At 47.0% G+C, this 13,794-nt stretch overlaps 2 protein-coding genes across 2 annotated transcripts; both read right to left on the bottom strand.

Annotated features, from left to right (window-relative positions):
• Positions 1 to 2,737: 2,737 nt before the first annotated feature.
• On the bottom strand, positions 2,738 to 4,112 carry LCP9604111_5116 (uncharacterized protein; the record flags this gene model as incomplete). The annotated part of the gene is made up of 2 exons (XM_039072891.1): positions 2,738 to 3,835; positions 3,900 to 4,112. The coding sequence occupies 2 exons, from the start codon at positions 4,110 to 4,112 to the stop codon at positions 2,738 to 2,740; spliced, it is 1,311 nt and encodes a 436-aa protein (XP_038929087.1).
• Positions 4,113 to 4,252: 140 nt separating this feature from the next.
• LCP9604111_5115 (uncharacterized protein) lies at positions 4,253 to 5,287 on the bottom strand (the record flags this gene model as incomplete). Its single annotated transcript, XM_039072890.1, has 6 exons — positions 4,253 to 4,374; positions 4,552 to 4,645; positions 4,729 to 4,732; positions 4,793 to 4,929; positions 5,134 to 5,173; positions 5,262 to 5,287. The coding sequence occupies 6 exons, from the start codon at positions 5,285 to 5,287 to the stop codon at positions 4,253 to 4,255; spliced, it is 423 nt and encodes a 140-aa protein (XP_038929086.1).
• Between the last annotated feature and the right edge of the window lie 8,507 nt (positions 5,288 to 13,794).

Below are 13,794 nucleotides of genomic sequence, written 5' to 3'. Positions count from 1 at the left end.
TTTCGCCCCTGACCAGATCGGGCTGCTTCTACTTTTCGGATTCCTCGGATTCTCAGGGCTTTGGTGCCGTTTCTTCCCTTTTTTGACTTGTCCATTTGCCTCTCCCCGGATTTTTCGCGTCTCCACTCTTCCCCTTGTATCATTATTCTGGAGTTCGTCTTCCTTCATTCCTCTACTCTCTACTCCCCTTCCCCCTTCTACTTTCTACATTCTACCCTTCCAACTCTACTGGTTACTGTTGAACACGTGTTTTCCTCTCGGCGCTGCCACCAAGCAGCTAGCTGCATGGTCATGCTGTGAGGGCTAATTGGGTTGACACCCTTCTATTTGTTTCTTTTGTTTCTTGCGATGCATAGCGTGGGTATTACTGGATCTGCTGGACTTGGATTTATTGCGAATGAGCGAAATTGTATTCTTAAGAGGAATTTGACTGTCTTATTATCTAGATCTTCCCTTTATTTGTGCTTCTTTCACGGAGTACTCCATACCGTAAACACGGTGAACGCTGGCCAGAAACGGCCGCTTTGACATCGTATTAGGCCGCCGTCGTCGGTCTGGCGTCAAGTTTAGCAATTAACACGGCTGCCCTGGTTAAATGCCTCGTGTTGGCCGTGCCTCCAGGGTTGTATATACAGTTATCCGACTCTTCTTCAATTCTACTGGAAGAGGGAAAGAGCGATGGGAATACAATGGGGCTCGAGGAAACGAACCTTCCCTGGGAGTTTCTTTAAATCAGGTAGGAACGATGCACTTCCATTGCTTTCCTTTGTCCATGTGATCTATCATATGCAGTCACACGCATGTAGGTCTCGTCTTCTGACGACCTATGCGATATTTAATATGTGGCATTGATTCATCCGCAATACACCCACCCCCTCGAATAGAAAGTCGATGCTATCAAATAACCACCTTCCATTATCATCCAAAGATCCCATAGCATGTGTCCAACATTTCATCCATTCGAAATTAGTTCGAATTGTCACGTCCGCCCGATGCCTGAAAATGAGCACGAGTCGTATCGATAGACGCCCTGTCAAATTGCGGATCTTCTACGATGGTAGACCGGTGTTTGGTGCAAAGTGCGCTAGCATTTCCTATATGTGACTGGGCATACGGAGTACTGTCTCAGAAATTGCCGTTTGATGCAGGCCTCGGTGTGTCTAACAGCGCCTAGAAATGAAGCATCGAATTCGGGAGAGTAGGTGGTGCGATAGATGGCATGTCCTCAGCTCCACAAACCGTACATTCTATTACTGAGCTCCTCCATAATTGCGGTGGATGATTGTAGGTGGAATGTGGTAGGGTTCAACCAGCTTCACCAACAGCCGCTTCCTTATCTCCGGCTAACACCGAACGACTTGAATATTATTCCTAGACCCGAGCGCTTTTGGAATAAAGCATCAATTTTCAATCTTATTTTAACAATGTCTAATAGACTTTCAGATATTTATAGTCTTCGTTGTAAAAAAAAAAGTGGTCAATATAATATATACAGGGCTTCGATGACAGTAAAATATATATATGAGACCTTGTCCGAGTGGCTGGATATACATTTTGAGACACTAGAGCTATTGGTGGAAAGTATCTGGGTATATGCCACTGGCAGGATATACTTTTATTGTGAAAGGCAATGGATATGGGACTGAATTTCAGACAAGAGCAGCGCAGAGAGTGACATGCCGTTGACATAGGTACGGAGTAGAAATATGGCTACCATGCAGTAGCTCGCAGAAAATCCCAAAGGAGAGCACAATACGGAGTACCCTACAAGAACAAATAAAGACTACAATTTAAAGCATCCAAAAGTTCACTGAAAATGGGATATATTTCAGCGCCGAGCGGTATACCGACACCCCATTCTCAAATTCACATAAGAAATGAAAGAAAAAGGCACCTGGCCTGCCGCCTCCCGTGATGGATGACGGACAGGCGTTCAGGGCATGTGTCAAAGGCTAGATACAAAGGAAGGGGAGAGCGAGGGAAAAGAAAAGGCATCCGTTGATTCCAAATATGGACTCGGACACCCTTCCTCCCCAGAAGACATATAATTTTTTCCGGGTTTTCACACTTTTTTTGCTTTTTTTTGTGACCTCCATGAGAAACGAGGCACATTAAAAACGGGTTTGAGGGGGGGTTTTGAGGGGCGGGGATTGGGTGTTGGGGGCGCAATTGGGAAGGCAGTCAAGCTGCTAAGGATTGTGGAGCGCAGGGGGAATGGGGATATCAAAAACGCAGCACCAATTGGCGCGCAGAAATACAAAGGGTCAAGGTGTGCATGGTATTCCTTGACAGAGAAGAGAAGTTAATATGACGAGGGGAGTGAAAAACATCAAACTGTATTCTTGAAAAACAAATAAATCAACATGGCTCGCGCTCGCAATGCTAGATGGTAAGTCAAGTGCAACGGATGACCCAAAACTAATGGGTATGGGAGCAAATGGGTATGCAATTTTTGGAACAGGAAGTGAAGGGCTGGTCTCGACTCTGGTTCCGCAGAACCAGAGCCGAATGCAAAGCGTAAAGGACGAAAGTGGACATAGTCGAGTTCGGGGGATATAGCACAGGTGAACAGCTGGTATGGCGCATTGAGTATTAAGATGGAATATCGAGGTAGATCAATGCGCAATCGGACGCTCCTTGGAGGCATTCTATGAAGATGAGAGAAATGAAATGAAATGCTGGAAATATGTGCAACGGCCAAATTTCATTTGGTTTGCTGGTCGTTCCGTCGTTTCGTTTACATCCCACCCTGATATGTCTGGCACATTCCCATATGGGTAGGTGCCAGAGGGAACTGTTGGAGTGCTGCTTGCTGCGCCATGTACATAGCCTCCTGCTGTTGCTGGTATGCTTCACTGTTCATGTATTGCATCTCAGCGGATGGTGCGGGGGAAGGGGAACAGCCATGGTGACCAGTGGCCATTCCGCGGCTCATATCGTGATTCGCCATTTGTGCATGGGCATGCACAAGCGCCTCGTTGTCCGGGGTGATGGGAGGAGTGAGGTAACCGTGAGGAATAGCTGTCAACTGCTGGGACTTCTGAGGGGTGGCAAGACCAATCTCCCCATTGTACGGCTTGGACTCGATAGGAGTCTCGACCGGAGGGGTGCAACGGGCGTAGGTTGCCAACGAAGCCTGGCGGTTGAGGAAGTGTTCCATGACCTTGGAGACCCGAGAGTAGTGAGCGGAAGCGTACTTGCGGGCGACCACGGTGGAGGGCTGGTGCAACTGTTGAGACAAGGCAACGAGAGTCATCGAGTCATACTGCGATGACCAATGGGTATGACGGGGCTGAGGCCGGTTAAGAATGCAACGTGACAATGCAAGAGCGGCACGGGCAAGCTCAGACGATAGCTTGGCGACAAAGTCCCGGTGGAACAAGGCAATCTCCAGGATGTACAGAGCCATGTGTTCCACCTCGGGGTCGTAAGCATCATCCAAGACGGCGTGCTGCAAGAAAGCATCCACAGTTGGGTGTCCAATGGACCAGCCAAGAGTTTGGAGGACATGCCATTCCATCTGGGTGAACATATCGTCGTCGTAAAGAGAGCAGCACATCGACTTCAACTCCTTGATAGTGGGGACGCGATCCTTCTTGTCATTGTACTTGGCCGCGATGAGTAGAGCTGCACAGCCGACCAACTGGTAGTGACGCTTGTAGACCACACGCTTGGAGCAGTATCGGTCTAAAAGATTGATTGCCAAGAACAAGGTGGATGGGAGGAGCTGGAACGCAGTGTGGGCCTCGATCAAGAAGTCAAGAAGGTACGGTCGCATAAACCACTGGATCTCGGTTTGGATGTCAATGGACTCGACGTCGGGCAGGGTTTGGTTCTATGGCGGAGACTAGGTTAACAACGTATAGCCTTGGAGAGAAACCAAGGGTCTGGTCACTCACATCCATTTCCAACATGTGACTCAGGACATCGTCCCGAAGCTGCTCGCTTGTGAGATTAGATAGCTCATCCGCCATGACGTATTGACGCTCACGAGCCATCTGCTTGGCATGCTCCTGTTTCGCTTGCCGTTCTTGCCGAATGCGACTTTCCATGCCGTACTCTTCTTCCACGAAGAACGTGGGACAAGGACGGTAGTTGCGATGGTAATCCATGATTGCGGAAGTACTTGGATCAACCGAAGTATGAAGCACAAGTTGACGTATGAGCTTTGTATTGGCGAGTTTCAACGAAAGGAAGCCTGAAGAACGGGTCTATCAGGCAACGACGGAATTAAGAGAGTGACAGTCGTGTATTAGTGTATTGGAATGAATGACGGAGATGTTGTAACGATTAATGAATGGACCAGCTGAAACAATAGTTCGAACTGGGAAAGGTTGGCCGGGAGGTCCGAGGAGGATGTCTTCGAAGGGAAGGCTGAAGGAAATTAAGATTAGCGGAGGCCAATGTAAGAAATCGATTAAAAGATTGTAACGTCAAGGTGACAAAAGTAAGAGAGTGTGGAAAGGAAAAGCACAAGAAGGCAGAGTGCAGAGATGTATGCTAATATCCATTCAGGAGACGAAAAGGGTCATCCTTCTGAGAAATACTAACCCAGAAAAGAGCCTTCGGGTAGAGGGCACAATGCAACCCTTACCGTGACGGCAAGACTGGCATCTAGGCAGGAATGATCCGGTGAATTAGGATTCTGTTGGATACCAACGAAGAGATGGAGTACGAGTCAACGTCTTCACCCCTAGGCTAGTGATGTGGAATGTGGAGTAGGAGAACAACCCTATGAAGGGGGTCATAATCATCAGGGGGATGTCTTGGCAAAGGAATGGTTAGAACTCACACTTCACAGATTAACGAGTTGAATGAACAAGGCTCAGTGAAGAGACTGATATAGTTTCTGAGATGGAAGTGGTGAAGGATGAAGTCCACGTCAAGAGAGACAAGTGGATTTATATCAAATATGAAGATGAACAAATTCTAGATCAGGCAACAATGTCAGTCATATTCATTAATAGTTCCATCGTGATAGTCAAGGCTCCAAAGAGCAATGGCAATCAACGATTGACGCCAATCAACAATTAAGTGCAATGAGGTATGTGGTGCCGCAGCCTGATCGGCGCCCCAACATGCGGTATGTCCAGTAAGAGTACGGGATTTTCATCGACCCCTTAAACTTCCCACGCCGGGAGATATAGAAGCAGCCACAAGCGCTGGTTGGACCCTGAGATTGCATGTCAAGCATTAAGATATGCATTCCTCAGTTGTATCTGAGGGCATGATCTCCCGTCTGCATGGACAGCAATCTTTACCGCTCAATAAAGAGCAACCCCTCCATATCTGGCTCTCGGTGTGTTGTCTCGGGTGGGAAATGCAAAATTGGAGGTAAATGAGGTTGGGGCTGCTGGATTGAACATGGCCCTGAGGCCATACCATGATTATGTTGGTGGGTCGATTTTTCATGCACTCATTGGAAGGTTTTTTTTTTTTTCGTGTGGAAATTTATTGAATCTCATGGCTCATGTTGAGAAAATTCGAGTATCCGTTGCTCGTCTATCCATCGGGGCGTTCCGATCTTGACAACCATGCACACCTCAAAGTACCAAGAAAAAAACAGGATTTCTTACCCAAGTTTTGAACGTCAATGTCTGTCTGATACCCAAAACCAATTTGTATCAACCAAAAGTCAACCTGAATGTGTTTTTCCTACACTGTCGCTCGTCTAACCGGCAGGAGCTGGAACAGGAGGGTCCAAAAAGTCCGAGGATCAGGGAGGGCACCGGGCGGACAAGAACGAAGGATCGCCGTTTGAGTTAACAAACGTCGAATTGGAGGGTCAAGTGCGAAGGTCAAATCGACTTGACTTGAGTGCTAGTGCAGCGGGCTGGAGGAGATCGACTGGAATGTCGAACCGTAACTCAGCCAGTAGACCAGACTCGTGGTCTCCGCAAGATTGGCAAGGAGGAAAAGGGGGAAGAGAAAAGGGTATGAAGAAGAGAAGGAGAGAGGTACAAGGAGGAGGATTTTGACTTTCTCTCTCCAGGCGGGTGGTGGGAAGAGAAAGAAGGAAAAGGAAGAGGTTAAGAAGCTGAGAAGACACGGAGATACACACGGAGAGAGCTGGTTGTATGGTAATCCACGAGACAGAGAGTGGAGGCTGAAGGTTGCGTACGGTAACCGTATGATTTCCAGAATCTTACCGATTGTACCTCTGGTACCCAGCATGTATGCCAGGGGACCGGTAATTTTGATGGCTAGGGCTTCGTCTCTGCAAGGACAGGAGTTGAAACCTACTTGCTTGAAACCGGCAGTTACATATGTGTTATTTTAAAAGGTCGGAGGTTTCAAACGTGGAACAGGCACAGGTACAGTATGCAAGTGTTGAAGTAGCTACAGTAAAATAGCAAAATAGCAAAATAGTAAACAGAAATTACTCGACAGTATTCATACCTACAAGCAACCTCAAATGCGATGTATCTACGAGGTTGCATATGCTATAACTTTGAAACTCGAATATTGCGTTTTCAACCGTATGCCGCGACCCAGTCATTTTCCTAGACTAGTAATTTGAAGGACTTCTGATCTCCGACATTTCGACATTTCAACTCTCAACTGAACCTTCAACCTTTCACCCATTTCAAAGCCTACCATTTCCCCGTAAATCGCCTTTGATCATAGTACAATCTCCAATTCTCCGAAATTCAACCACCGCGTTTCCCTATTTCTGATCAGACAAATAAAGAAAAAGTATAAATGGAGCCAAGACAACCGCGAGTTCCGGCCCCAAAAAAGCTCCTGATCGACAAGTATTAAGGCCAATCCTCAACCATTGTTGGCTCGTCATCCAGCACCTTGGTTACTAGTGCTGCAATGGGCTGGTGTGGCTCTCCCTCTAACTCCGTACGAGGCCTCCGATACGGTCGCGCGTTCTAGGGTCTCCTGCGCCTGGGCGTTGACTGGTCCAGAAGCCTGGGATTGCCCTGTTGACTTCATTTGGGCTTTTCCCCATTCGCGTACCTCAGCTTGGGCTTTCCTGAATTGATAACCCGAGCCTCCTTTGTCTTGCATGAATCTGACTATCCTGCGCCGTCCATGTGGGGATATTTCCAAGCTTCGGTTTTCGGTCGCAAAAGCAGGATCTCGCCCGTAATTTGGGCCTCCACGTTTCCATTTCTTTTTCTTGCTGGAATTGGTTAAATTAATCTGACTGTCACTATGTATATAGTTCACTAACTGTTTTAGACACTGCGCATGTAATTTACTTTCTCGTATACAGTATCACTTTACACCTTCATCCCTACAACGTCTGCCGCCTGTGACACCACTGGAGATGCACTTGATTCGTCCCCAACTTCTCGACCCGAGATAAGGTTCATAGACGTCTCATCAAGATTGACTGGTTTAGTCTTGAGAATGTCACTTTTTACTGGACGCGTATATTCCCCATGTCGATCTGCGAATCAATCCCTGGTACTAAAGTACACAATTGCGACTCGGAGCTTTTTACTTATCTCCCCTTACTTCATCCCCTTACAATGCACAATTTGAATGAGAACCCTCTGTAAGGTCCAGGGATTAAGCTCAGCCACTCAATTGCATATCAGAAATATCGATCATCATGCGACTCGGCCGTTTCTCAATGACATGCACAGGATGCGTACACACCAAGTGACTGGATACGATCGGTCTATACTATTCCGGAGCACGGAGTAAATGCAGCTTGATATACGACAGCGCATAAGGCTTTACATCTAGCACGGGGTAGTGGATCCATACGTTTCACTTGCTCAACTTCAAGGAATGCGGGTTGAATCATTGGTTAGCGCCTTTTCATTCAAACTGGAAAACAGTTGCCGAAGCAATGGGCTATCGACGGGGTATTTCCACCTCGTGCAAACTAACAGGGAAACGAAGGGGGAAAAGATAAGCGATGGCCATTGAAGGGTGCTGTCGAGAGTCGGGACTGTACAACGTCGTAAGGCAAGGGACTGTCAAATAAGAGAACTGAATGATAGACATGGCTGATATGCAGAAGCAGATCACAAACACCCTTCTACAAATTTAGGTTCGTGTTATAAACTCCCATCTCATAGCATGCCAGGGACTTTTGTTGTCGCGCCATAGCAGCAGTTAAATGAATCGCCAAGGCTTTGATTGGAATAATATGTACTCTAGATAATTGAACAGAGTACCTCTTCATCCTTGATAACCTGTCAGCTGCAGAGGAACACGCCTAGCCTTCATACTTGCCTCGGTGAGTCTGGCCCGTATGTTGCGTCAATCAAAGACACCCATATCCAAACACTCTCATTTTAGGCTAAGGTACTCCGGGATTCCACTTGATCTGCATATATGATCCATGCCAGTGGATAGCATTATATACCTAATTATATACTTCTGTTGCTTGAGTAGTTCGCCCCAAATGGCGGGGATGACCTGTACTACCCGGTAGATGGTAATAATATCAAAGGACATTATTGGGTGTACCACCTGAACACAAACCTGATACCCGTACTCCGTATAGCCTCCTAAATCCTCGCAGCAAGGCAAACTTGTAGAAACAATTGGACTAAACACGCCCTTTTGTAAAGCGGTCTAAGGGAAAAGGGGGCTCCCATGCAGCAAATACGTGGTCGCAATGGGGCATATCCCACTGCAGCCGCGCACAGTCTCAGGATCAAATCAGTAAGAGATACGAGTTACTTCGTGTCCACAAAGCTTGCCCGGATGGCTTGGAAACTAGGTACGACCTGGCCGATGCTTCCGATGCGCCCAGCCGGCACGCTACTGTACCTCCTGAAAAGGGAAGAAGAGCCTTGCGGTATGTCAGCTTGCCATTTTCGTCCCCTGACTCGTGTCTCGCCCCATGTTTCAAGTACCGACCGTAGGAAGTCCTCTAGAGGATGAGAGCAAGTCTAAAGCGCGCGCATATGGCGATGGGCATAATTTGAGTCTGGACCTGGACTGGGAATTCTATTGGCCCCGGACTCTTTAGCTTCCCGTGGCGGATAAGTTGCAATTTTATCTATTTTTGGGTATGAGTCTGAACCTCCCATTTATTTTAGTCTTGGGCATTTTACTCGACGTGGTTCTTTGAATAGAGAATTACTTGTTAGAAGTGCTTGATTGGATTCAAGGGGTACCTGATCCTTGTTTGTGAGGTGGTTGGTAAAACCTCGCTGGCAAACACCCATGCAAGTCAAGTCTTCAAGGAGGCGTCACTTGTCTATAAATGAGAGAAATTTAAATAACCTGCCATCGAGTGGTTTACTGCAAGATCTCACCCGGATGGGCGCCGAACATGATGGTGGTTTCCCTTGCTCATGACTCTGCAAATCAAGAGACAGTAATATAACCCTTCGATTTCCCTCCACGTTGCTTATTTCACTTGCAGTCCGCGCAGTGGATATTTCATTCTGTAAGGGGAAGATCCTTCCCAGACGTCAAGCCATCTGGAAATCTGTTTCCAATGTAGATCAATGTTCTTTGGCAGATGTTACTCGTTTGTTCGAGGGCGGTGTGGACTGGATATTAGGTATCTCATCAAATCATGTACCAGTTGCATGTTCTGCATCAAATATCATCACTGGTAACTGATATATAGGGTATTCATTTCCAAGTGGATATTACAAGCAGTCTATACACACAATACAAGCGCGATCTGATTCATACTTGATATCCCATATCGATACATTCCATACTCCCGAGGTCCGTACAGGGTATCTAGAGACCAATTTCCGAGACTTGCAGTAGTCTAGTATAATACAGCCCACAGAAAAATCTACCAACGAACCCGGCAAAACGTAAGAGTGGAATCCGATCTTTTTTCTTCGCCTCGCAATCGTTCCACCCTAACCTGAGAAATTAACGCGCTCCGGCATCACACGCCTGCTAAACCATGGAACCATGGCCAATGCCTCGGACACAGAACCCATGGACGTAACCAGAACTCCACGTTCAACAGCGGTTATTCCAGGGCCCGTGCCGGAATATATCAACCATGGTACTATTGGGAAAGAACGGAATCCTTACCGCTCTTTGCGTCCTGTTCACCGTCCATTGAACATTGCAATATGGTCTCAAAGTACGTGGTATGGAGCCCTAGAGTACATCTGTACAAACTCACCGTTCTCTTCCGCCCCGCCATGTTTGATAGTTTTCCGCTCCACCGTCTGCCTAGATGTGCAAAAACACAGGTGGCGGAATTGGCTGTTATCGGATAGCACGGATACCGTACGGAGTACGCACAAAGAGGTTGGGATTGTGGCTCTATTCTCGGATATGTTTCTCACGTGTAGAGCAACGGGTACAGCGACGGGGGGATTTAATAATAGCTAATCATTGAATAAACTTAGAATTTAACGTACATAGTCCTATACTGCTTAGATTATCCATTGGAATTGAACTGCTAGATATCCAAATACATCCCCGAACCTCATTTTTTCCCATGCGTATTAGGCCAAAAGGCTGCATTCTTGACCGGTGAAAAATTGACGTTTCGTGGCCCCTCTGCGGGGAGTTATACAAATGCCACAAAGGTTTTTCTGTGTTTAGTGGAAACAGCTCCACTACACGGGTTTTTCTTTCTTCTTTTCTTCTTTCTTATTCCTTAGGTTGGAGAAGTTTCTAGGTGGTTGACATGGTGCAGCTCATATGGAATACTCGGAAACCCTGAAATGTATAAAGTATGTTGTAGTGCCTCGGATTTACGTACCCCTAATTTCCGAAATCATCTCCGCAGGATACATGTCGTCATTCGCATGTATAATCCTCACTTTTTCAGTGCTGGCATTTTCAAGACGGTGAATAATTGTCCAGCATACAGAATCCTTGCAAAGCTCCACCCCGAATAAGCCCTGAAGGACGATGCTAATTACTAACGCGGATCGGGGATTCGAGACAAGATTACCCTTTTAGGTATGGTTCAACATACACAGCTTGACTGGGGCAGCGGAGGCTCAACCCATGGTTAGGCTGTTTTTTTCACTCCCCTATTCCCCGCCCCTTTTCTTTAGCTTTCTTTCAATTCAATTTGAAATCGCCACTGCATATCTTATGTGGCCCTCTTCATAGATAGGGACTGTAGGATACCTCCGAGTTCCCCAAATTGGATCAATTGACCTATGTACTATTCGATCCGGTTTTTCAAGACTCCTCCATTCCAGACAGGCTGAGACAGCAAAGGTAATCGGAGCTGCAAGGCTGTTCATTACGTCGCTAAACCTGACGCGGCTTAGGGCATAAAACCGAGTGGAGAATACCCGTAGTGTAAGGAAAGAAAAGGTCCACTGAAGCTTTACAATTTCAATGTACCGGTTACTGTACGTACAAAATACAAATGTACCTCGAAACCTGTCCGAAAGGGGATAAATTGATTTGTACAGGATTTGTTGCCTACGGGCTTTGCACGGTACGTAACTGAATGCGACCGAACTTTGAACCCAACCCTAACGAACACTCATAAATAGCATCTTGCATAAGATTACGATTACACTTGTGCGCCATGTGTCTGAGTGGCACCCGGCATAGTTTAGTCTATGCCATCATTGCCCGGCTCACGTCCCGCACTTCTTGCTTTCTGTATTGCGGTTCGCTTTATTGCAATCGACCAAGGTTTGCAGGAAGATGTATAACATACAAATTGCCTTTCCATCAACGCATGTCTTTGTGATATGTGTCCAAAAAAGGGAATAGTTGATTCCCTTCTACAGTGGGCCTAGAACAGACATGGGGTTGGCCGCTCGGTCACCCTCTACTAAAGGCAATTTGGTTTCATCTTGGCGCGAATCCCAGCAAACTCTCGTGTGCATCATCACTGATTCCAAGGTCGTGTTTATATTGCCGATCCGGTATCTTTGTTATCCGAGGCAAATCTGACACTGGCCTAGATACCCTCGGTCTTACCAGGAAAGGGTCCAATGGGGAAGGTGCGATGGATGCCAAATTGGAGCTAATCGTGAACTATAATATGTGAGTTCACTAAGCCTATGATCTGACCTCATCATCCCCGCAGCACGCGATTCCACGAGGCTGCGCAATTAGGGGCTACCGGCTTGACAAATAATATCATCCATGTCGCCTATGTACACCATACATCACGTATCGGGACTGCCGAAGAGTTCCACTGGGACCGGAGTCAAAGATCGTGGTCCATCTCAGCTGGATACTGTACATGTGTAAACCTAGCTTGCACCGCACCGGCCTCTGAAAATAGAGACAATCAAGCACAAGCATAGGGACAATTTAATTGAGTTCGATGACCCCGGTTGGCAATTCCTTCCAAGCCAACCACAAGCACCGGGGATAAAACAGAACAAAGCACCGAGGACAACATGAACGTGATCATCCAAATCAATGAAATGACATGACAAGTGTGTGTTGTATTTCCCGGATATCAAGTGAACTATCGAATCCATGCGCCCGAATTGGGTCCGAGCCCATGCTGACAGGGGTCTCCAATATCCTGGGCCGTCCCCGCAGCTGTTGCTGTAACGAAGTGGAATCCCGCGACGCAACTCGCACAATCAAGACTATTTCCTCGGAAATGTTTCATGATGACACGGAAAATACCACACACACTCGAGGTTGCATAAGGCTTACAAACGATTCGAGCTGCGCCATGAGGGCCCCCGCAGCAGATGTCATACACAGGTCGCCTTATCCGCACTTTGATTCGAGATCGTCCAATGAAGACGTGCCAATTCATCTCAGCCTCCCCTGTTCTTTAGCTCGTCCATGCCCATCCAGTCATATGTTCCCATTGCGATTATATGTGGGTTGCACACTGCAGAGCCAAGTACCGTCGCGACCTATCAGAGAGTTTATCTGCAAGTGTCTCAGGAGCCCGATACATGAGCACGCATAACAGGTTACTTTCTCATCAGCCACAACAGACTATGTCAAGCTAAATGATGGCTGCTTCTGACGTGGCAGCCCGTCGATGGTCTCCCTGCCCTCTGCCGAAGTAGGTCATAGGAACCTGTCGCACCCATTTGCTATTGCATGTTACTATTGGTTGCAGACTGCGGCGCGCGTGGCGAACTTCGTCTACTCGCGACATGTTCAGCTGAGCCTGCATTTTCAGGGCAGATCCCCCCTCTGGCTCCCTTACATCTGGCATGGTAATCTCCATATACAGTGGCCTCGATAGCACAATACACTTCATGCGGCCCCGCTGAAGTTTAGAACTGGGCTACAGCTCGGGTTCTTAGTTTGCACTGGCCGAAACTTGCTCGGGTATCCAATGCTTCCGCTGCACACTTCTGAGCTAGACTACGACGCGAAGTCAAGTTGCTTATCGGCAATTGCTCCCTGGTCAATATGTGCATAGAGGGTTCAGTATTTGACCGCTTCTTATCGGTTGGTCGTTGCAGTTCACTCGTCTCTATCTATGATGGGGAGTTGCAATAGGGAGTTCGAAGATATCCTACAACGTTCGTGGTGTTGCACAAATACAATATTACCAAGACTGTTTGCTGGACAAGCAAGGCACATTAGATATATAGTGGCTGTTGACTACATACGACCTGAATTACTCGATCACACTTGTGTCAATCCTATCTCTTGTACAAAATTTATACATATTTCGATGGGATCTATGTCCTGACCTGTATCTAGGTACTAACCCACCTCAGGAAACACCTGTATTTCAATTGGAAATAAAGTCCACTAAGAGCACATCTAATCGATGGAACAAGTTTTCACTACAGAGATTATCATCGTTATTGTTTGTTCTTCTCATCATGCCTCCAGATACTGGCCCGATTCCCAAGGCACTATATCTCGATGACTTACTTACACGTGATCTCGGGAAAACCTACCCAACTAGTCAAGATATTCCGGCCG

Source organism: Penicillium roqueforti (assembly GCF_015533775.1).
Source record: "Penicillium roqueforti strain LCP96 04111 chromosome Unknown scaffold_11, whole genome shotgun sequence".
In the NCBI taxonomy this organism is placed as follows: domain Eukaryota; kingdom Fungi; phylum Ascomycota; class Eurotiomycetes; order Eurotiales; family Aspergillaceae; genus Penicillium; species Penicillium roqueforti.
This window is presented reverse-complemented; position numbering and strand designations above follow the sequence as displayed.